This window comes from Cydia splendana, chromosome 19, assembly GCF_910591565.1.
Source record: "Cydia splendana chromosome 19, ilCydSple1.2, whole genome shotgun sequence".
Taxonomy (NCBI): domain Eukaryota; kingdom Metazoa; phylum Arthropoda; class Insecta; order Lepidoptera; family Tortricidae; genus Cydia; species Cydia splendana.
Window position 1 is genome coordinate 5,374,910 of NC_085978.1, and position 23,746 is coordinate 5,398,655.

General features: G+C 36.5%; 6 protein-coding genes across 11 annotated transcripts in view; 3 read left to right on the plus strand and 3 right to left on the minus strand.

Moving 5' to 3' along the window:
- The window catches only part of LOC134800159 (clathrin heavy chain), a 55,049-nt gene extending 48,262 nt beyond the window's left edge, over positions 1-6,787 (plus strand). For 2 of the 3 annotated variants that reach the window (XM_063772628.1, XM_063772629.1), the window contains 3 exons: positions 641-727; positions 2,522-2,648; positions 4,220-6,787. In XM_063772628.1, coding sequence (XP_063628698.1) covers positions 641-727; positions 2,522-2,648; positions 4,220-4,320 — 315 coding nt within the window. In that variant the 3' untranslated portion in view covers positions 4,321-6,787. Of the gene's footprint in view, positions 1-640; positions 728-2,521; positions 2,649-3,245; positions 3,332-4,219 lie in introns of all 3 variants that reach the window. The other variant, XM_063772630.1, reaches the window with a different exon arrangement.
- Positions 1-23,746, minus strand: part of LOC134800238 (transport and Golgi organization protein 2) — a 99,470-nt gene that overhangs the window by 73,199 nt on the left and 2,525 nt on the right. For all 3 annotated transcript variants that reach the window (XM_063772742.1, XM_063772743.1, XM_063772741.1), the window contains exons 6-7: positions 23,570-23,665; positions 22,951-23,357 (exon numbers count right to left, since the gene is read on the minus strand). In XM_063772742.1, coding sequence (XP_063628812.1) covers positions 23,234-23,357; positions 23,570-23,665 — 220 coding nt within the window. In that variant the 3' untranslated portion in view covers positions 22,951-23,233. The remainder of the gene's footprint in view (positions 1-22,950; positions 23,358-23,569; positions 23,666-23,746) is intronic.
- Positions 7,265-9,735, minus strand: LOC134800200 (uncharacterized). Of its 2 annotated transcripts, none has more exons than XM_063772692.1 (2): positions 9,688-9,735; positions 7,265-8,726 (listed from the first exon to the last, which is right to left on the minus strand). In XM_063772692.1, the coding sequence occupies exons 1-2, from the start codon at positions 9,721-9,723 to the stop codon at positions 7,308-7,310; spliced, it is 1,455 nt and encodes a 484-aa protein (XP_063628762.1). In that variant the 5' UTR covers positions 9,724-9,735; the 3' UTR covers positions 7,265-7,307. The 2 variants fall into 2 exon arrangements, with proteins under 2 accessions (XP_063628762.1, XP_063628763.1); XM_063772693.1 differs by having other exon boundaries at positions 7,265-8,653; positions 9,688-9,711.
- Positions 10,131-14,714, minus strand: LOC134799764 (uncharacterized). The gene is made up of 6 exons (XM_063772176.1): positions 14,646-14,714; positions 13,456-13,940; positions 12,907-13,300; positions 12,297-12,529; positions 11,811-11,877; positions 10,131-11,170 (listed from the first exon to the last, which is right to left on the minus strand). Exons 2-6 carry the CDS (start codon positions 13,768-13,770, stop codon positions 10,383-10,385), a joined length of 1,797 nt encoding a protein of 598 aa, XP_063628246.1. The 5' UTR covers positions 13,771-13,940; positions 14,646-14,714; the 3' UTR covers positions 10,131-10,382.
- Positions 20,948-21,547, plus strand: LOC134800262 (zinc finger protein 593 homolog). Its single transcript, XM_063772771.1, has 2 exons — positions 20,948-21,114; positions 21,204-21,547. Exons 1-2 carry the CDS (start codon positions 21,003-21,005, stop codon positions 21,545-21,547), a joined length of 456 nt encoding a protein of 151 aa, XP_063628841.1. The 5' UTR covers positions 20,948-21,002.
- On the plus strand, positions 21,537-22,924 carry LOC134800205 (serine--tRNA synthetase-like protein Slimp). Its single transcript, XM_063772697.1, has one exon. It carries the CDS (start codon positions 21,537-21,539, stop codon positions 22,896-22,898), a length of 1,362 nt encoding a protein of 453 aa, XP_063628767.1. The 3' UTR covers positions 22,899-22,924.

The window sequence follows — 23,746 nt, forward strand, 5'->3', positions numbered from 1 at the left end:
CTAATTAGGGTAAAAACCCCGGTTGCCAAAAAGTAATATAATTTGCCAGTCAAAATCGATTTTTACAAAAATATGAATATGATTTTTAAAATAGTTTTTTTGTTTTTTATATTCTGCCAAGCACCTCCTTTGATCTGCGTTCAGTTTATTGATAAAACTTTTTAAATTCATATAGAGCCTATATTTTTCATATTAAGTATATTAATATCATTAAAAATAGGTATTCATGAATTAAATATTCTTTTCTTTTACACAATGTATTTTGATGTGTAAAGCTATAATAGTTTAGTTTAGTTTTCAATGTAGGAAATAATTTTAACATCGAAAAAAAGAAACAGTTTTTCAGCCACCACTCTGTTTTTTATTGTTATTTTGTAAAATCAACCTCACAACCCTTTTTAGCGTGTAATTTCCTGTCATTTGATACCACACACGATTTATATATGTTTTTTTATTTTTCAAATTTCAAATGTCAATAAATGCGTTTTGCATACATATATTTTGATATATTTTTAGTATGTCAAAAAGATACAAACATAGAACTAAAAAAATCAAACCCCGTCTTTGTGGGAATTATTTTGACCCTCACCTACAAGTTTTCATACAACTCCTCTACTATAATATGTTATTTGTTTTACAGTGTTACGACCTATTGAAACCCGACGTTGTCATCGAGCTGGCGTGGAGGCATAACATCATGGACTTCGCCATGCCTTTCCTCATCCAGGTCAGTTGAGTTCCCAAATTTTTGGCAATAATATTCATCAACCTAATCACTGTATTAGTCTCGCTCGGACTGGCGTATAGAAAAGCGTATAGAAACCAGAAATATATATATATATATATATATATACAGGGTGGAAAGGCACGACGATCCTTTCCGGAAATGGGAGATAGTTTAGCCTAAGCTCTATATTTTCTCCATAGAAACTATGTTAATATGGGCAACCGTTTCTAAATTATGACCTTTTAAACATCCACGCAAAAAACTACTTTGTTCTAACCCTAACAGGTGACAGGGTCAATGAACTTACTTGTAAACAATCAGTATTCGACAGGAAATTATGCTAATTTGTTGCCATCTAACCATTTTTAGGTCTGCTTACAGCACGGTAAGAATCATTGCAGGATTTTCGCTTTCTTAGTGGTTCCACTTGTTCAATACTTGAATGAAATAGTTATGTTATTCCTTAATATTAATAATACTAACCACAACATTGTTTACAACGACAGTTCAAATGGTGACATTGACAACCACTCAAAAGTACGCAATCGTCTTATAAATATCTCTGGTTTCCTTGACTGATAAAAAGGTTTTAGTTTCTTAACACGTTTCACAAAATTATTTTCGAATAATTGGAAACTATCTAAAATAATTAAAAATAACAAGTAGGTTGTGTTAGTTGCACCAAATGAACTTGCAAAAATTAAATACTAAGAATAAATCAAGAATAAATACTTCTTAAATACCTAACTAACAAACCTTCTTGCGTGGTAGGAAATAGACAGACCGTCTGATGTTTGAAATTAAATTTTCATTGAACTATACTTATTGAATGTCATATTCTTCAAATAAAAATGTTAGATGCTCGTGGCTATTTAAATTTGTGGGGCTGTGTAAAAGATATGGTGTACCAAACCAAACGGAATGTGAAACTGCGGACGAAATGAGACAAAGGCTAATTGGTGCTTTCTGCGGAGGATAAATGACGAAGAGCATACACTATATCGCATGTGCATCGACATACTCGGGTACGGGCTGCGGCGGCGTTGTAATACACGGAGGTACATTTGAACACCGTATGTGAAAAGAAGATAGTATTAAATATTGGAAAAAAGTAATTATCTAAGAAAGTAATAAAATTGTTTGTAATATTTTTGCATGCATTTGATTTATTTGACATTTATGCGTCATTCATACATCATTGCGATACTGTCAACGATCGGAAAAAAGTGTAAAGTCCCGAGCTTTCCCGACGGAGATCCTTAATCTAGCCGTCATGTGCACATGCTATAGGGTTATCACCACAGTTAAAAAGTAGTATTTTTGCAATTTTTATTTTTTACTCAATTAACGATTCTTACCATTACCAATAGTCTCTGTATCACTTAAACGACCTAATACTTCCGGGAAGGATCGTCGTGCCTTTCCACCCTGTATATATATATATATTATATTATATATATATATATATATATATATAACTGATAGCCTGATAGAAAAATAGGGATGTTTCCTGTACTTAAAATAAATTATTTCAAACCGTGCACGAAATAAAGCACCAGATAATTATTAGAAAAACATAGATAGCAGCTATTTTTTTTACAATTTGTATTTAATAAATCGGATTGAAGCATAAAAAGTAGGTGAGTTTACCGTGACGTCACTATATTTGTTTTCATATAAATTCCATACAAAAAAATCGTTTTGACAGTTCTAAAAAAGAAGCTGATTTGACTAGGAGGAATGTAGCCTATTATTCCGCTTATTACTAATACCACTACTGTATGCCTATTTTAGACTGTCCGCGAACTGACGACGAAAGTAGAAAAACTGGAGGAAGCGGACGCGAAGCGCAGCACCGAGAGCGCCGAGAACGACACCAAGCCCGCCATGATGATGGAGCCGCAGCTCATGCTCACCGCCGGTACGTGCACGTTCATACAACACTAGACCTTAGCTCGTGGACAATAAGGTTCCGAGTAGTCCGTTAACAGTGACGACGACGCCCATTCTAAAGCGAGCAGCCATGCCAGCCATATTCAACCTTTTTTATGAGGGCCATAAAGACGGTTTAGCCTCGTAGCTCCGGGTTGCAAGATGAATTTGCTTAACTTTTCAGACGCCACGTCTCACCAATGTGTCAAAACTGAAATTGGTCTATGTTGATGTCTGTGGTCTGTGACGGATTAATCCGTCATTGGCGTTGGACCTGCTGTTCGGATATATCCGTCGTTGGCGTCGAAAAGTTTAAAGGTGACGTTAGGATGGCAAGGCAATGTATCTATATCAGGATAACCTGGCATGCCACTTAAATACGCTCGACGGGCCGCTGGTTGGGTATGGCTGAAGGAAAGAGTCTGTTTTAAACGCCTGATCAAATGATTGCTAGTTATGTTGGGCCCGAATAACTTCCGCTGACTATTTGGGAGTCGGCAAAGTAATGTAACAGTACGATAGATGCCCAGACGACATATTCTTAATTTTGTAAAAGTATTTCTTAGTCGCAGTTTCTTTCATTTAGAATCCACATCACGGGACATGACGAGCTATGAGAATCAAACGAGACAAGGCAGGCTTTAAAAAGCATCTACATACTTTGGTCCTGTAGTGAGTAGTTTGCGACGGCTAACATGCATGCCTAATAAAGTGTTCATGGCAATGTGTTACGCTCATTCCTCTTTTAAATTGAATTGACTGATGATTAATTAAATTAATTGTCTCGTTGAAATGCACGCATTACCTAACCAAAATTGGGCCATTAGAGAATTAATGCTAATTAACGTTTAATTTAATCATTTGATATGAAAAAACATTAAATTAATAAACACGGGGTCTTTCAAATCAGTTGAATAATACATTAGATTGATTCCCTGTTAAAACAGTTTCCCTGTAAGATTTGTACAAACGATTAAAACGATTGAAGCGTTTGGAATTTTGGATTAAAGCAAGTTTTAGGGCACCCTCATATTTGTGGTCGTAACCGCGGCGCGGTGGCGTGCCGTGATTCGGGTTATTCCCACTAGTTACCACCAAGTTGTTGTGTGGGAAAGTTTTTCCCACATTTTACTACCGGTAACTTCTGGGAAAAATAATTCTCAAAATCAAACTGAGTTGTTGGTAACTAAAGTGTCGTTCTACGGAACTTGCTAACTATGTAAACAAGTTACTAGTAGATTCATAATTCAGAGACAATTTCAATATGGCGGTTTGTTTATATAGTTAGCAAGTTCCATAGAATGACACTTTACTGAGAATTATTTTTCCACTAGTTACCGGTGGCAAAAGGTGGGAAAAAAATCGCAGTAGTTACCACTGGTAACAACTTGGTGGTAACTAGTAGGAATAACCCCGCAATTCCATACTGTAAGTCGCAGCATATCACGCACGGTCGCATACTAAACACGAAGTTGCGGCGCGGCGCCACGGTTAACCACAAGCGCGTATAGTCCGTAGCACATGATTGTCCGGCGGTGCACTGATACCCTCCTCCCGCAGGCCCGTCCATGGCGTACCCCGGCGTGCCGGCGCAGGCGTCGCCCTACGCGTACGCCGCGCAGGCGCCGTCGCCCGCGCCCTACCACGGCTACGGCATGTAGGGCCCGACCATGTCGCACCCGCCACCGCGCCGGAGGCCCCGGCACTTCTGAGCACCCGAGCCCGACACGGGACCCAGATGAAACGAGGAACCCCCCATGTCCTCCGATATTCACTTTTATCTCGGCTCTACGCCCAAATTTATTCAAAATCCTTTAGACGTTATGTCAGTCCGTGATGTCATATTAGTGACGTTTGTACTGACGTGACATTTAACGTATTTTCGAAAGCTACCCTCGGTATATGATCGTAAAACTGATAAAAGTGACCGAATATCTAGAGTTACGATGGGAGGCAAACGTTGCGTCTCTCGCTGTTCTCGGCTAGAAAACAGGGGAAAACGTGTGAGCTCCTAAAGTGTTTGTCAAATGCGAAACGCGTACATAATATCGTAAGCTTTCCGAACACTAGTCATGTTTGTAACAAATTTGAACGTTAATATGATGAAAATAGGATTCATTCTTATTTTATCTCCCGTCCCCGATCGTAAGTCTAGATATGTGAAGACGTGAAAATGGCAATCGAATGCGAGTAGCGCCGTAGATGACTCACCGATCGTCATTTAACGTCCGTATAGGGTAAGTTCCGATGGAGTCCCGGGCCCGCGGTCTCGATGTAAAGACGCAATGGATACACTCTCTATGCACTTCCGAGCGGAGATACACCGTTCCGACCGTTGGCTATGTATGATAAGTGAAAACTCTCCCGCGCCCCTGCCGAGGCCTAAGTTACGCTCTAGTATTCTCATTTTGTAAAAAGTTATTTACGTCGTAAGTGCATAGAGATACCTATAAGATTTACGAATAGATTAGCGGTTGGGCTGACGACTAGAACTATATAAAATGTTGGCCTGTACAAAATTATAATATATTTGATGGTAAAGTAGCTCTCGTGACTACAAAGTGCTTTATTTTTAAAATAGATTGAGAGTTTTAATAGATGATCGGTCTGTCGGCCGTTGATTTTGCGAAGTTGTTCGCGTTAGGCCGCGCGCACACGATCATACCACCGCGAGTTACAAAAGTGGCACTATAGGGTTTGTGTAATCGTTTAAGAGTTTGCCATGAGGGTGGACTGTTAATAGTTGATCATTCAGCTTATATAATGAGTCAATGACACATCCATCGAAGCTTGAATCTATCTCTATATGCATAACTTTCAATGTATCGTAATATCGACACCGAGTAACATTGTCACTCATTCATGATATGTTTACAACCGAAAGGCCAAGTTATATGTTATTTGAGGTGTACGCGAGTGGAGCCGCGACCTGTAGAATGTCGTCCGAAATCTAAATTAATAAATTATTGAAATGAATACTTTAAATATGATTATTTGTCAATGTTATCAATATTATCAAATTGTATGTTAGTTTTCATTTATTATTTTTATATTACTGAAAAGACTCGTAATAGTTGAAATGTTCATATAAACAGATCTAAAAAATCCAATCGAACAATAATTTATAAAATAGTGCAATAATAATACTTAAATCATATTATAACCAAATACCAACGAATAAAATGCATGCACGAAATTTATCTTCAATATTAATGTACAAAAACACTATATTTCGGGAGTTGACGTGTTTGTATGTATATAATGCTTTCACATGTTTAGACTCGGCCAAAACTGGTCGATTACAGGAAATCTTTGAAGTTACGAGTATCGTAACGGTTTTTAATTTCTAGATACCTACGTTTAGGTTTAGTTTAGGCGAAATTAGTGGTATGATGTTATTTTTGAGTAAAATGTTGAACCGTCTGCGAGGTTTACACAACACGCTTGTGTCCGTATCGCACTGGGAATGATGCCTTCGCTAGATAAGTCAAATATATCTCTTATGAAGCGGCCGAGCTAGCTGCTACTGGCGAATATTAGCGCTAAACCTAGGAACATCCTGTGCCGACTTATATATATATATGTTGGTTACTTTCGCCATATTCGCTGGTAGGGCTTGTATGCGTCGGCCCGCGAGGCATTCTGGGGAACCTTAGCCTTTTATGTATGTTACATTTTTGTATACACATTATTATTTCGAGAGATTCATATTTTACCCAGTTTCACGCGGAATGACCCCAGAAATGCCTTATTATTCTTAGAATACGTAGATTGCATTCATATGTAATTCATTCTGTATCTCAAAGGCATGCAGTCGCAAAGACAAATCACTAGAATGTATTAAATTGGACTAATAATGGTTTTCAGATACAGAGTTGTTACTTATTGTATAATGCGAGTTGCAAATAAATCATTGATGTTAAAATGATTCATTCAAATCATTCCTATCACATTATGATAATAATAATAGTAATTGTTATATGTTCATTTCTTTCGTAATATTACATCTTTAACATAAACTTTTGTGGAAAGAAAGTTCATTGTTCTATTATTAATATTGTATTTATTCATGTATGATAATGTTTTCCTGAATTTTATTATAGTAAGAAATAAATATTAATAAACTAAGTTGTGTTTTTGAATTACATTTTCCCCCGACCAGTAGAAAGTATGAATTCGACATATTTGTCTCTTTGACCTTAGGCAAGTGATAAAACCAAAACATACAGGGTTGTACAGACTTGGTACAGACCAACCAATCTTAAAATGTACGCTTATCTCTTAGTCGACAGAGAATACTACACTACGAGTACAGACTATGAACCTTCAGCCCATTTAAACATACTCAAAAAACAGGAATTCAAGACAATACATTAAGCCATTAAAGTCAATACAATAGTTTTGCTGGGTTGTATTGGTAATTAGCCTCGTGTAAACACCCTGCATACCAGTAGGTACAGTCGACATTAAAGATTTGTTTACATTTTTCGACTTATTACAGAGGAGGAGACTGAAAAATTGTAAACAATCTTTGACGTCGACTGTACAATAAACGTTATTATGGGGAATTACATTTCCCCAAACTCCCATGACTTGTCATACATTTTTGCATGCAATATAGCAATGGTGGGAGCTTATAAGAATAAATTTAAAGTCTATCATCAAAATATTTCATGTATTGGTGTTCCGCGTCTACACCTTGCCGGCATGCATATTCCCACAAAGAACTTTCAATCATTTCAATGCGTTCTTTTATTAGATTCAGATTAGACGTCAATTCTTGCTCTACATTCTTTAAAGCTACATCCTTTTTTAATTCTCTCCAAATATGTTCCATTGGATTTAGGTCAGGGTGATGAGGAGGTAATCTTAAAACTTGAAATCCCTTTGACCTAACTAGTTCTTCAATGCTGTGACTTTTGAATGTCCCTTTGCCTTTCAATATTAAATCATACAGTTCTACTTTATTCATTGTTTCTTCATAGTCAATATTTCGTTCTGTCAACCATACGTGCATAAAGCTTTTACTTGAATTAGGATCAGGACAATTTTCAAATACACAATTTTCATTATTCATGACAATGGCAGTATTTTCTGGCAGATTAGGCAGTAGCTGCTTTGTAAGCCATTGCTTATAGTTGTTGAAATTCAAACTATCATCACTTGCTGAGTCTGTCTCATATATTAAGCAGGCATTTGGGACAAAACCTTGACTTCCACCGGCATGAATAATTATGACGCCTTTAGATGTTCCATTTTCTTTTTTCTTTTTTTTCTGTGTTGATGTTTCAACATAGTAATTGTCAGTAAATACAATGTATCTACCTTCATCACGATATTTTTGCAGCTCTTTAAGATATCTGAATCGCAACATTTGAATATCGTGTCTTTCAACAAGTAATTTGTGATTGTCTGCTGTAGACCATTCAAAACCTGAATCATACAAAATTTTTCGCAAGGTTTCTTTACAGCCGTTGAAACCAGTTTTTTCTGATACAATTTCCTTAAGTTCTTTTAATGTGGGCATTTCGTGATTTTTGGTCTGGTATGAAATAATTGTTTTTCGGAGCAGAGATAGGTCATAGTTGTCCATCGTTGATTTTGGGCAAACACGTTTTCTTTTGGATGGTGGCTTAAATATTGATGTTATGTCCTGTGCCATGAATGATGTGTTGGCACAAGCTAGTTGTTCTTCTTTTAGTATTTTGAATACAGTTCGTTGACTGTAACCAACAGCTTGTGCAGTTCGTCTGCTAGGGCTCTTAACATTTTTAAGATATCTAACATTTTCAATTTCTGCTTCTATTTTCATGTGGTGATACACCCTAGCAATTATTTCTTTGGTCTGTGAATTTATATCATTTGTTGTTGTTGTTGTAGTTTCCTCCGTCGTGTCTGTTGATGTACATTCACTATCTTCTTGTTTTTCACTTAATATACTGGTTATAAGGCATTCACTAAAACCAACAGCTTGTGCAGTTCGCCACATAGCATCTGTAAGATTTATAATGCCAGTTTCTTTTTCTTTTTTTATATGGTGATATACCTTAGCAATGGTTGCTTTGGCCTGAAAAATTATACAAATATTTTAATTTATATAGGGTCATTGCGCTAGTTTTCGTCCGGCTCTAGTTTTCGTCCACTTGACGAAATTTGAATATAAACCTACATTGCTGCACAAATTTGGACTTATTGCAATCCTTAATATCTAAACAATTTATCTATCTATATAAAAATTATATTTCGCAAGTAGCAAATTAAAAATGAAATGTATTATTTGCTAATCCGTCAAGTGGACGGAAACTGACACTGGACGGTAAACTGATGCAATTACCCTATAAGCAAAAATCATACACCTGTAAGGGCTTGTGCACAAATCACGCGAGGTTCGATAGGGGGAGGGGGATCACGAAAAAATCACGATAGATCACGTTGGGGGAGGGGGGTATAAGGAAACCTCACGTGTATTTTTCTACAGTGAACGAAACTAAGAAAAAAAACCTACCACATGAGTAGATACTTTTTCTCGGTTTCGTTAAACATGAATCTTCACTCTGCACTTCAAAATAGCGAGTCTATTTAACGAAAATACAAAAATACACAAGATTTTCTATATACAATACTATTTATCTTAAAATTAGAGCCAATGAAAAATTTCAAAACAATACTCGTGGGGGGAGGGGGGCAGCCAAATACCTCACCAAATATCACCAAGGGCGAGGGGGGGTCAAAAAGTAGCCGAAAACACCTCGCGGGATTTGTGCACAACCCCTAACATGAGATTGAGAGGTGGAATTTACAGTCAATCAGCCCGACTACTGAAAGGGAGTCTTTATTTAATCAATATTCCGTGTGTGTGCATGTAATTAAAGGTTTATTTTTGAACATCGAGCGCTTAAAAGTTTTAGTTTGTAAGTGACGAAGCTCCGAGGAAAAATAAATGAATGCAAACGTATTATTATAATATCATCACACAAATTCAATTCATCAGCTGTAGCGCTATTTGAAATAAGGAAAGGTTTATTTACCTGGCTTCCAAGACATTTTTTTCCCGTCATCGACATGATTGGAGTCAAAGAGCACAGACTAATAAGAGATACTACGTATCAGACGCACAACTGCCATAGAGCTATTTTGGCCAATAGCAGACCGTAAGATCATGTTGGAATCGATCGGACTATCTTTTTTTTTTTTTAATTGCAGTGTGTGAATATTTGGGCAAAGGGGCTAATGTAAAGAGCCTCTCTAGGTAGTAGTACCGGTTTCGCTTTGAAAATTATTTTTAAAACCTAAACAGAAATACATGACACTTACCTTGCACAGTAATGTGCAAGGAGTAAAGTCATGTATTTCTGCCAAGGTTTTACATGGGAAATGATATTTAGAAATAAAACAACATACTATAATTATTTTTGTTTATTTTTTAACTTTTTTCTATATTTTATTATTGCTTTTCTTTGAGTTTGGGGTAAAGATTTTTGTAATCGACAAATATCTGTGCCTTTTAATATTTTATTGATTACGTTGCACCAGTTGAAGATAGCAAATTTCACACTGACGGTTACTAGCATATCAAGCACAACTGTTTTGTGAGTCGCGCATTTTAGAAAATCAAATGAATACTTGGAGAGGATATGCCGCTTAATTTTTTCTGAAATATTATGTATGTGGGGCTTCTTCTCCAGGTATTCATTTGTTTCCTTTACAATGTCTCCAAACATCCTCACGACATACTCTGACGGGTACGACCGATCCAACCGTGACAAGATCCTTCTTGAGGTGCGGTTAGATCAGTGACACAGTTTTTGCATTTAATTTTTTGCGATATTTTTCTGACTGCCCATCCCGCAGTGTATGCCCGTGAGTGCACATTCAAGCGCTCACGGTGAACTTGTGTTTGCACGCCTTCTAAATCGCATTCAATGGTTGTGTTTTCAAGAGGATTACTGCACACTGCTTCCTTATATTCTTTAGGCTCGAACATTTTTTTGATATTTAATAATTGAGAACCAGAATCCTCTTCACAGTTAAAACCCGCCGAGTGAAATTTAATAAATCTTGTAATCAACAATGATTTGAACGTGTTTATAAAGCTGTGGCAAGTGGGATCATTGTTGCGGTAATTGTACGCTCGTACCTGACCGAAAAAAATTTCAATGGGGTCCGAGTTGAAATACCTCGGCCGCATTATTTTAATATTTTTGTTTTTGAAAAACTGCCACAGCCTTATATAACTTTTTAAAGTTATAATCCAGTTTTTCACTGAAGGCACAGATACTTCACCTCGTCGTTCATCAATAAACCTTATCGTCTCTAATTTTTTAATAGCCTCACGCCAAAATTCATGGTGTTGAGACCCATCTGTCACCGCCTTCTTCAAAGGTTTCCCACCTGCTTCTTTGTTATTAAGTGTGGCCCCGTTGCAGGAATCGAATAATTCGTCAAAAAATGACACTGCCTTTGACGTATTTTTTATCGTGTCACTCACTTTCCTGCCGTCCGAGTAGTGGGCTGCAAAGAAAATGACAAATAAAAATTAAGTAATGGCCTATATTACATCACACAATGACGAAAAACAATGAAATAAAGTATAAGTGTCACGCGTAAGACATTAAGAGGAAGGGGGACGAATGGGACGATCACTTCTCCATACAAACGTAGTCCTCTTTTTCCTCGCTGGGTTTTAGAAAATATTTTTATACAATTTGATGTATTTTAAACACATGCTCGCTCGTTTGATTTTTTTAGTTTTTTTTATTATAAGATTTATAAGACTTTAGGAGCGAATTAACGAATTCCATACAAATTATTAAAAGCTCCTAAATCTTAAAAAAAATGTAAAAAAAATCAAACGAGCGGCCATAAATGTGGTTGATATACATCAAGTTGTGTCAAAATATTTTCAATAATGTTAACCTTTTGAACGCCGCGCGTATAGTGCGCGCCGCGTCAATCGCGTCATGCGCGAATACTACGAGTATAATATAATTATGTATAACAACTGTATGAATACTTTTTTTTTCATGGTTGCAATAAAGAATATTATTTTTCCGTCTATTTATTTACATCCTCAGGCCAAATTATTATTCAAAAAATTTGTCAGTCATGCGTTGCTAGAGTACATTATAGATATAAAGAGTGGGAAACTCACAAAATCTAGATGTATACGATAAGGCGGCCGCCATGGTATTGCTCAGGACTCGTGTACAAGTTTTGACCTGAAAATATTTAATCGAGAATTAATATTTATACTTGATGAGTGATGATTTACAGTAAGTACACCAGAGATACCACGAATATTCGGCAACTATTCGGTATTCGGCCACTTTGCCGAAAATATACCGTAAGGTTAATGCAAACAGGTGGTATTCATACATTATTATTGCGAGCCTATTGTGTCCCACTGCTGGGCAAAGGCCTCCCCCCTCTTCCTCCACTCCTCCCGATTTTGAGCTGCATCTGGCCAGTCTCTCAAAAAGGAGTCTAAGTTATCCCGCCATCGCAGACGAGGTCTGCCGGATACCCGGTTCGACTCACGGGGCACCCACTCCGTGGTTATCTTGGCCCATAAGTCATTCATACATATATTATGAATATTATAGTGATTTAAAAAAAGTGACAAAGTATATATAGTTACCTTCATTTTATTATTTTTTTCGGGAATGACATGTGTGTCATTAAGTTTATGTAGCAGCCGGGTCTCGGTGTGCTCACAGTCCGTCTGGTATACGTCGACGATGTCGCTCCACTTGCACACGCTTCCTTCAAATTTCATATTTTTTGTTAAGAAGTTATTTCTAATTCCCTTTATTAGGTGAGGTGGATCATAAATAACATTTATATCGTGCCCTTTGAGTGTTATGACATCATCTGGAAACATAAAAAAAACAACATTATAATAAGAATTTGTACTTAGCGAATAATGTAGTTACCAAAGTTACATTGATTGAGTAAGATGGGTAAAATCAATGAATTATCTTTGGTAGTTACCTACCAACCCTTTGAGTTAATTTGAGGACACTAGTTAATTGTAGTTATAACAATGAAATTAGAGAAACTCATAGCGCCCTGGTAGGGTAATGCAGGTGTTATTTTTATTTAAGGAACACTACATGACTAAAGTTTGTACCAAAGAGTACTTAGCTAGTATATCATTGATGGATTGCATCAGCACTGAGTCGATTCAAGATACACATATTAAGTTTCTTAACGTACATATTTTTTTTTAATAATAAATTTGAACTTACCAGTCGGATTTCCAGCTTTAATCTGGTCGCTACGTGTTTCTTCCATAAGGCCCTTCAAGGCTGATTGGAATGATTGGCCCTGATCGCAGATAACTGCAACGGGTATCAGGCCCGTGTCTATCACGGCACTTATCAACGTTTTCAATATCACCCGTAACTCTTCATTTTTGGTCGCTCCTTCACAAAAATAGTAGGCTACAGGCTGTTGCCACTTATGTATGGCACCTCTCACCATAAAGGCTAAAGCATGATCTGCGAAATTGTTCGTTTTTTTATTGAGGTGGACAAATCCATTGATGTGGTCCATTCCTTTTTGATAGTCCAATCCAGGTTCAAGTTTAACTTCGTCAAAAATAATGGAACAGTATTTTTTGTTTTCGGTCCAGTTTTTTACCTGAAATTGAATAAATTAATTAATGTAACAAAAAGTATAATCACATAAATTACATAAATTTTGAAATAATAACTATATCAAGCTGGACTAATACGTTTGCCATAAACATTGTGACAAAAATTAAAATTATTCACAGTATTATAAGTAATAATTACCTGATCCTTAATTGCATCAAAAATTTGTACATTGATCCCCGGCTGCACATTCAGAGTTGATGTCAGTTTGTTCAAGGTATTTCTTGAGGGCAAAATAAATATTTGTTGCAGAAATCTATAAGCTTTTGGACTTTGTTTCATGATTGCCAGCGAAATCATTTTTTCTTCGTCTGTAAAACGCCTGCCTTTTCGTTTCTTATTACTTTGCGTTATTTGCATCCATATCATTTTTTTTGACAAAGGATTTAAATTGGCAGCTAATTTTTCAAAACATTGTGTTTTTGAAAATTTCACAGCCCTCCTGGCTCTTTTCATGAAGTCCAACTGCTTCTTAGATTTTTTATATTCGTCGTATATTCTGCGACAGTACGGTGGTAAATCTGCCACTCTAGGTATAATTCTTTTCCGTTGTTCGGGCTGGGAATCGGTACCTTTGGTTACATCATGTTTACGTTTCCTGTTAGAAACTCCGCGACACTCGTTTTCTGAAACAAAATAGTAACTTTAGTAATGCATTTTAGGTAAATTTGTTTTACTAAAAACCCCTTTTACTTGTATGCGTAAGTATAGGTAATGTGTTTTGATAGACTTTTCATATTTGTAATATGACGTAGGTATAGGTTGCAGATTCATTATTTTATTCAGCTGTGAAGTTAGATAAACAAACCCGTTATCAATGTTGTAGTAGCCTATAGTACAAAACTTCGGCTCTGGACTCGATAGTCCGCAATGTAACTAAATTCGTATGTACGTATTCATTCGTTTGTATTCGTATTGGTACTAACCACCTAAGCGCAAAATTTGTCTTTTTTTGCTTCAAGTACCTACCTACAAGAAAGCGCCAAATGCAATGTTATACAATAAACTTCAAAATAAATTGATAGATAAAATAATTGTACCAATTGCTAGTATCACGAATTGCACCCAATTTTTTAAGTTATGCGATTTCTGTAACTCAGTGTATATAAGTAGATTAAGTTGAAAGAGTTTAGACAGAAATGAAACGAGACATTGAAAATATAATCGATATATTGTAAGTCTCACTGTAAGATAGCTAACTAACTAACCCACACTAACTCAATTCGGTTAAACTCTCGTGTGCCGTGAGTATTTTTTTCTAATATTTTACTCGTACGCGGATGCGCGCTCCGGCATACGACGGCTTAATGGACTTTTATGAGAATGATTACCTGATACAGAAGTCTGGTCTGGTAGATCTGGGGTTTCTTTGGGAACTGAAGAATGTGGCTTCGGTGTTGAACCTGCAATAAAGTAAAAAATTGTCTTCAAATTCAAAGGACTAACATTATAAATCAGATACCTTCTGCTGTCGGATTTATTTAGGGGTTTAAATCTTGTAGCTTAAAAATTAGAACCATTTGCCAGTTAACATTTGGCGTAATTTTCTTAATTTAAATGTCAATGCAGTAATTTGCTGACAGAGATCCGGCATAATTTGTTTGACGCAAACAAAAGAGGTGTTGTGTTACGCTAATGTCTGACTGTCGGAAAACAGAGAAAATATTCCACGGCCTGTGAAATGCGACATGCAACGTTCACCCCACTTGTAACATCTGTTGACAGCGTCTATGCACCCCAAATGTCCTCCTTCATAAAACATATGGCAGAAACTATATCTCAACGGTGGAACCGTTCTCTAAGCACCATACTGGGCTGGCTGAGATGCAGGATCAGTGTCGCCGTTATACGTGCCACCAGCATGTGTATCCGAGGCACACGCCACCGGTTTAAGTCCACTACCAGGTGGCTTTGGTTCGACGACGGTGCCGCCCTTCCACACATCGATTGAAACCCCTTTTCTACCCTACCTATGTATTATCTAACCCTTTGCCTATGTATTACTTATGATTGTTATAATAAATGCTTGTTAATATAAAAATGTCTGACTGTCTGCTCTGCAACGGATGGATCGATTTCGACGGTTTTCTTTACGCGAAAGCAAGTCTCCTTGCTTGCTTGCTATTAGCTATGTTTGATAAAAATCGATCAATCCTTTTAGGGATTGTCACCTCTTTTCCAAAAAGATGTAAGTAAGGTATTTTAGCATATAGCTTATGGGTTTTTATTTTAATGATTTTGTGTACCTGACACCGAAGGCTGGCATGATACGTTTTGGATTTCCCGAAGAACAGGCCGCCGCTCTAGTGATAGTGATGCACCTGTAATCAAATCAAAATTGTCTTTTAACCTCTCGTGCACAAATTGGAGTTTACAACCCATAACAGAACCGTGAAAACTATTTTGAATATGATAAGATAATAAAAAGAATACTAGTATAAGTATATATATGCGTAACATACGTGTGAACATGACCCAAAAAGGGCGTAAGCGACGCCGAAGGGCCCTATTAAACGCTTATTTAAACATATAAGTAACCCTTTTTTTGCAGTAAAATGATACTTTTCGTAATCAATAACATCGTTACTTTGACACAAGAATGTCTAAAAAAATAACTCATATATTTTTTTAACACTGTAGCATTTTCCATGTTTTGGATGAAATTGCTGTTTAATATGAAATTTTGAAATTATAATATTGCATAAATATTGAAAAATGCAGTAAAATTTTGGTAATAACTTATTATTCGCTTATTAACTATCATATAATTTCAATAAAATGTACACATATTAGTGAAATAGTATATTTTAATAATTGATGAAAATTTAGCTTTATTAATTTCTTTAGCGGCTGAGTAGAGGGCTAAAAGTAGTGTTGATTTTGAAACTTGATATAATCACTATAATCTACATGACAAACTGCAACTTTTGGTACCGGTTCCACATTGATAATCTAATTTTTTTTTTTTTTCATACAACGACGCTCCACCCTAGTCTGCATGGTACGATCTCCTGGCTACCGGGCCAAATCAACTTTGTTTGGCCTAAGGAACAATGGTGCCAAGCGGCATCGCCTGAGACTAAATGACCTTACTAACGTAACTTAAACGCGCGCACGCGCCCCCGCCCAGGCCCGCGCAGCGCGATGCACGCTCTCGGCGTGTGTGTGCGTTGAGCTTTATTTAAGGTTTTCATATTAATTTAATAACTACGGCGCAAAACCAATTACCTGACATAGTAATTGGCTCCGGTTGGCTCTGTGGATCTGGCACGACTGCCTGATGATGCAGTAAAGAGCCTGAAATGAGTTTATGTTTAATTAAATAAATATATGATTGAACAAAATTAATTTTAACCCTTTGCACGCCTCGCCTATCGTTGATTTGTCTAAGATGTCCCCTAATATTAAATATTTATTTATTTAATTTAAGAAAAAAACGTGCCTCGGTAATCAGGAAAAAGGTAATCTCGAATAGATGGCGTCACACCTTTGGCCTATTCTCGGCTAGATGGCGTAAACGACACCGTTTGATATTTAACAATTTTTACACAATATATCAGTGAGAACATGGGTCAAAGTCATATGGCGTTCTAATTTCTGTTCATCTCATTTTTATTCTGTGTATGAGCTAGCTGTATGAGCTACTTAACTACTAGGTTAGTTAAGCGATAATACTGAAAGAATTTGTGGATGAATAAAACTTATACTTGCTCTATTTTCTTTGTAAAACAATTTCTAACATCTGCAATTATATTATACGAGACATAGATAGATAATATAGAATAGTCACTACTCGGTTTGTACCAATGAGTTTTTCGGTTACTTATGTACGAAATATCATTTGATATTTACCAGTCGGTTTTCAGTGAAGGAAAACATCGCGAGGAAACTGAATTAATCCAAATTATACGGCCAAGTTAACCCTTTGGGTTGGAAGGTCTGATGGCAGTCGCTGTCGTAAAAACTAGTGCCCACGCCAATTTGTGGGATTAGTTGTCATTGTTGTCATGCGGACCCCAAGCTCTTATGAGCCGTGGCAACAAGCCGAGACAACGCGAGGAAGATGATATAAGTATATGAAAGCGTAACTTCTATTGCTTGAGAGAGGCTTTATAGCGGCGGTCTCTTGTGACTCTAACGAATAAAATAGTCGTTACCTGATGCATTAGGCTGCTCCGGCACTGTCTGTGAATCTGGCACAGTGTGTGGTTGCTGCAGTGAGCCTGAATAAAAAAAATGTTATGAAATTATGTGCCTTGAAAAGTAAAATACATCCTATTCATTTGAATAAAAATACTACTACTGAGTATAAAATTAAAAATACTACTGTTTTATTTTATATACATACTCGTATAGGTAATTCAAGGTTTCGACATTATTTTAATAATACAGAAACAAAAAAAATACCTGATGCAGTAGGCTGCTCCGGCACTACCTGTGAATCTGGCACAGTGTGTGGTTGCTGCAGTGATGAGCCTGTAATAAATAAATGTTAATTAAATAATGCTTAAACTAAATACCAGGAATATTTTAATATCATCTTGTGTGACAATATCAGCACATATTCTTTTGAGTCGCTAGTCTACCAATGTATACTTTACTTCAATGCAATAAGGTTTACAAATGGTTAGTTAACTGTGTTGACAATGATACTTTAAATAATATTTTGCTATTTATTAAGTAGTTAAATAAATAAATGTATAAATACATTCTTACACTGAAAATGTACTTAATCCCAGAGTAGGCTTAATTACACGCCATGACTCAGGAACAAAATATATGTGCCCCTCAGGCCCTCACATTAATAAATGCTCTTATGGGATTCGAACCAGACGGTCAGTGTCACAAGCAGGGTCACAGGGCAGGTTCTCTACTAAAGCTCTAGTATACATATGTATAGTATATTCTATTAGAATAATTAAGCAAAATTATGGATAATTAGCTACCTGCAATTTCTGAAGAGCTGACTTTAGAGTAGGTGTGATCTTCATGCTGGTGACGTCTATCATAGCAATGATCAAACGTTACATGCTCTGAAAAAAAAAAGACATAAAATATGAATATTGCATATCTTTCCCATCATGGAATAATGGTGTTCCGGACGTTTGGGAGGTGTGCACGGAGCCGAAGCCAACACGTAGAAGCCCTTTTGACACTTTAATGAAATGTAAGGGGTACAAAGGTCGAATGCTGCCCTTGCCCGTGTCATGGGACGCACACAGAGGCAGCACCCACCAGGGTGTAAGGACTATTGAGAGTTGATGGGATCTAAAATGAACTATTAGGTTATTGGGTGAAAGCGATGGACTAAGTACTGAGCTATGGGATAAGAAACCGGACGCCTGCCTAATAAAACGGTACGCAATTTCATTTCCGGCAGACGGTGACTCGCCCTCACAAAAAGCGGCTCCAGGGCAACATCGGTGTGAGCGGCTCATGGATGTCGAGAGGTGTGCGCCGCTTTCTACCCAGTGGTTGTTGACAGCCACTGTGCCAACTCGCGTCTTAAATATTGCATATTATTATTATGTTACGGGCTGTATCAGGATCTCTTTATCGCTGAAAACATTGCCGATATGCATATAGTGATCACCACCTGACACAGTTTTTAGTAATCAATATATAACAATAATAAATAAATATTAATATTGTATTGATATTATTTTGTAAGTGTTTTTATATTTTAATTTTATATGCATATTGTAAAAATCGTGGCCTAAGAAGAAAAATAAATAAAGGGCATAATAAATATTGCTCAAGAAGGTACTGTGGGTGGGTATAATATATAAATACTTAATACACATATTTATAAAACACCCATGACAGGAATAAATATTGCAGCTCATCACACAAAAAAATGCCCTTACTAGGATTTGAACCTGGGACCATCAGCTTCATAGGCAGGGTCACTACCCACTATGATACCCACAATGATTAAGTCCTCAACATAGTTACTCATTTACTAGGCATGTGTACAATAATATTTAATATGACTTCGTTACTTTTTTACAGATAATGAACTACAATGACAAGTAATCACATACATAATAATAAATAAGTACTAAATGATTCTGTCAGTTTTGGTAAAATAAATCTATTAAAACTAACTTTAGCTCTTCACAGACCAAAAGTTTAATTTAATTACCATGCTGTTAACTAAACTTTTTTTACTTTGCTTAAGCATGGTGTTTTTTCATTAGCATATTATAAGTATTTGCTAGAGCTACAGCAATAAAAGTATCAAAAGGGACTTTCTATGTCTTATCTTTCTATGTGTGTAGAATCTCTGTACATAATTTTTATATTAATGATATCATATTTTTGCAGTTTTATTTCAAAACGAATTCTGTCTTTAGCTCTCCAAAAAATAAGTTTAGTTTTATTTAAAACGTTGTTCTATTATAAACTAATCATTTTTTAACTTTGCTTGAGAACTTTCATTAGCATGGTATTTTTATAAGAATCTCATTAGCGTGGCCGGAGCTACAATATAACCAAAAGTACACGAGTAATAAAGGACATTAAAACTTACCAGTTAGATCGGCTTCCTGTGGGAGACTCGGTACACCGCTTTCGATTTCTTCTTGAGAGAACAAAGTGGGATAGCCACCGAGTTGTATCCGGTTTCTGCGAGTGATGAATCTACGTTCAAAGTGTTTGTGGCATACAAATACTTTACGTAGTTCCTGGATACTCAGGTTAAAAAGCCGATCACTTTTAATGCACTGCAACCACTTTTGGAGTCCTATCTCCGATGCAGGAAACTGGTGCAATTTAACGTCCTGTCGTACACTTGCACAGTTATCAACACAGCACTTGCGCGACATATTAATAGTTATTAAACATAACTACTGTCCCACAATTATTACTGATTTAACTTGAGAGGATAAGCTCGGATATAAATCAACGATACTTCACTCGACCAAGGCTAAAACAGTAATGTTGTAATGGCGTCAACATGTATTCAAAATGTAGCGGCAAGCTGAATGGTTTAAATTGAATGGTTGGTGGGGAGGGTCGGGGGCAAGGGGAGCGGAATAAACGTCAAATGCGATTCTACCAAATCTAACGCCACAGATAACTAAGGCTAGTTTTCGATGTATGAAGATTATAGCCCGTGTCAAAGAGCATTTAATATAATTATTATAATCATAGCCACTATGTTTTTGGAGTGAGTGAAGTAGTGAGGAGCGAATCCTATACATATATTATTATACTCTTTGAGCGAATCTGTCTGACTGATCTGAATCAAAACCACAAAACAAGCCGGATCGTTGACACTTGACAGTAGACCGCTCCAAAGCCACTAAAACCAAACGAATTAGAATATTTTTGATGCCAAGGAGCAAGTGATATTGCTATCTCATTCTACCGCATGGCTGCGTCCCTCGTTGCCGTTGGCGTTGGCCCAACGTGAAGAGGAGCCTTTAGATAGGACACGACTGGATCCTCGCAGCGCCACGGTTCTAGCTTCTGTCAGTTTTCCAATTGAAATTGAGGATTGTTTGGCTTGGCATTAGGACGTGGTCTAGAAGGAAAAAGGGAAATGTCTGAGAGTGTATGCCGTATTTAATTATATCGATAATATGGCAACCCCACGATTGTGACAGATACATTATTATGACAGCTCACTGACAGCTACACAGCGATTTAGTTTTGAATTGTTTTCCCCTTTCCCTTATTTTATTATGACATACAAGCGTAAAAAGTACCACGTTGGTGATACTCATTTAAAAAAGCGCTGGAGAGTCAGAAATCGGAAGAAGGATCTCGATCAGATCGACGACGACATCAAAGAAGGTAAGGTTATAAGTCCTGTCACATGGTTTCAATTTTATAGGTTATCTCATATCTGTCTTTATATTATTTTTATTGCTCTGTGTTTTCAGAGAATGCTGAAAAATTATTGAATCAGGACGTGGATTTGGATCTCCCTGGTGCAGCGCAACATTACTGCCTTCACTGCTCACGGTATTTTATCGATGATAAGGCGTTGGCTGAACATTTCAAGACGAAAGTTCACAAACGAAGGTTGAAGGCTTTAGAACTCCAGCCTTATACAATTGAAGACTCTGAGCGAGCGGCCGGTCACGGTAACTTCGTACAGCCAGTAAAAAGGAAGATTACTTCACAGAATCAGAACACTGATAAGGAGGTCGACGAAGATGGTGACGCAGTGTTAGACGACGTTAGTCCGAATAAAAAGAAAAAAGTTGACGAAAATGCTACGTAAAAATATTGAATTTATGTCTCGTAAAGTTTTTAGTTGTAAGCAGTTGTTAGTGAGGAAGTCTGCATTGTTTATAAATGGCCCAAAAGCCAGTGAGACATTTGTCTTTGTGACTCCCCATGTTGATATACCAGAACTGATCAAACAAAAGTCTATAATACAGGAACAATTGGAAAATAGACAAGCTAATATTGATTTCCAAAAGGTGGAGAACCTCTGGGCCATATATGAAGAATTAAAGAAGCAGAAATCAGATTATGATAAAAAGAAAACTGAGATTTCCCAGCAATTGGGAAAGTTAGTAAAGAGTGAGCCTGACAGTGATGTTACTAAAAAGTATAAAATCCAAAGTGATTTGGTCAAAGAAAACATTAAAAAGTTAAAGGTACCTTTATGGTCTGCTGAAGAAGCTGTAATGCTTGAAGTATTAAAACTACCAAATAGTTTACATGCAAAAACACCACTTAAGGAATATCAAGTTATACATAGTCACAGTACCACTCCAAATAATGATATAGACCATTTGACAATTGGCAGAGAAAAAAACCTAATAAATTTCAAGAAGAATGAAAATTACTACCTTACAGGGGATGCAGCAATCTTTGAACTTGGGGCAAAATTTTACTTTAACAATGTTCTAAGAAATAGCAAATTCATTCAGTTTTCCAATCCTGATTTTGCGAAGAGTGTAATTGTGGAAGGCTGCGGAGAAGATCACACAGACCCGGATGCCACATTTATTCTGCACCATAATGAGGATACTAAAGTGAATCCTGACGGCAGGCTGCATTTGACTGGAGGGGCTTCTCTCTGTTCTTTCTTTGCATATCACGCTAAAAATGTCTTGTTTGCAAAAGCCCTGCCATTGAACTACTTTTCAATGGGGCGTCAGTACATACCATCACCAACTGAAGAAGACAGCTTATTTCATGTCAGCCAGGCTTCTGTTGTTCAAATCTTCAATGTTACAAAAGATGCTAAAGAATGTGATGTTTCCCTTGACAGAATTATTGGCATTCTCAAAGATGCTTACACCGAACTAGGTTATCATTACAGAATAGGCTTTGTTCCAGCTCATGAACTAGCCTTGTGGGAATCACTAAGAGTAGTAGTAGAGATGTACTCAAGCTCTATGAAGAAATATGTGAATGTAGCAGAGATCTCTGTCAGTGGGGACTTTATAAGCAAGAGGCTCATGTTCACATACACTGAAAACAAGGAATCAAAGTTCCCTCACATTATTTCTGGTACAATTCTGAATGTTCCAAAATTATTAGCCTGTGTTCTTGAACAAGATTCGGAATTTTCAATTCCTGACATGTTTAGAATAGAGAACTGGTCAATGAAAAGTTGAAAAATAAATAGGAACAAACAAGCAATTTATTTTATAGAATAACAATTCATACATTGTGTTTACTATACTGCAAAACGTAATTCAAGACCAAAAAAAGTAGGACAATGTTGCCATTGCAATAATTTGTTTGTAAAATAGTAAATTTCTTTTGATAAATAATCACGCTAAGATAATTTATTCATTAGTAATTTTACTCCTACTATTTAAAAAAGTACTTTTATTTACTTATTTGTACATAAATACAAGACGCGCTAGTAAAAAAGTGGCAACATTTCTTACTTTTTTTGGTCTTGAATTACGTTTTGCAGTATAAGTAGCTAGATTTTAAATATTGGTTATAAATCAAACTGGAATTCTGTTCTCTTCCAATTTGGCTTCTCAACATCAACCGGGTTCTGCATGCTTACCTCAATGATATCTAAATGCCCTGTCTTTGTTAGGAGCACTATTGTATGTGTCCTGTAGAAATAAAACATTATTATGGTTAATTAAAACAAAACATTTAACATATGGTTACTTGGTTGGCACAGTGACCCAAAATGAGTCACACATATGTGATGAGATATGACATGAGTTTAACATATGGTTGATTGTGTAAAACAAAACAATATATGGTTGATTATGTCCAAATTTTAATGTTACTAAACTTTTCGTAAAAATGAATTACGTACCTTGTTCCATATCTACCCTCTGGTATAGTGACAAATATTGAACTCAATTGTTGATACATTGGAGTTCTATTTTGTAATTCTTGGTCAGGTAAATGTCTGAAAATAAAAATTTTATTTAGATATGTTTACTTTTTTTTTAAACCACCATAGTGCCCAAATCAAGCAATTTTTGTTATT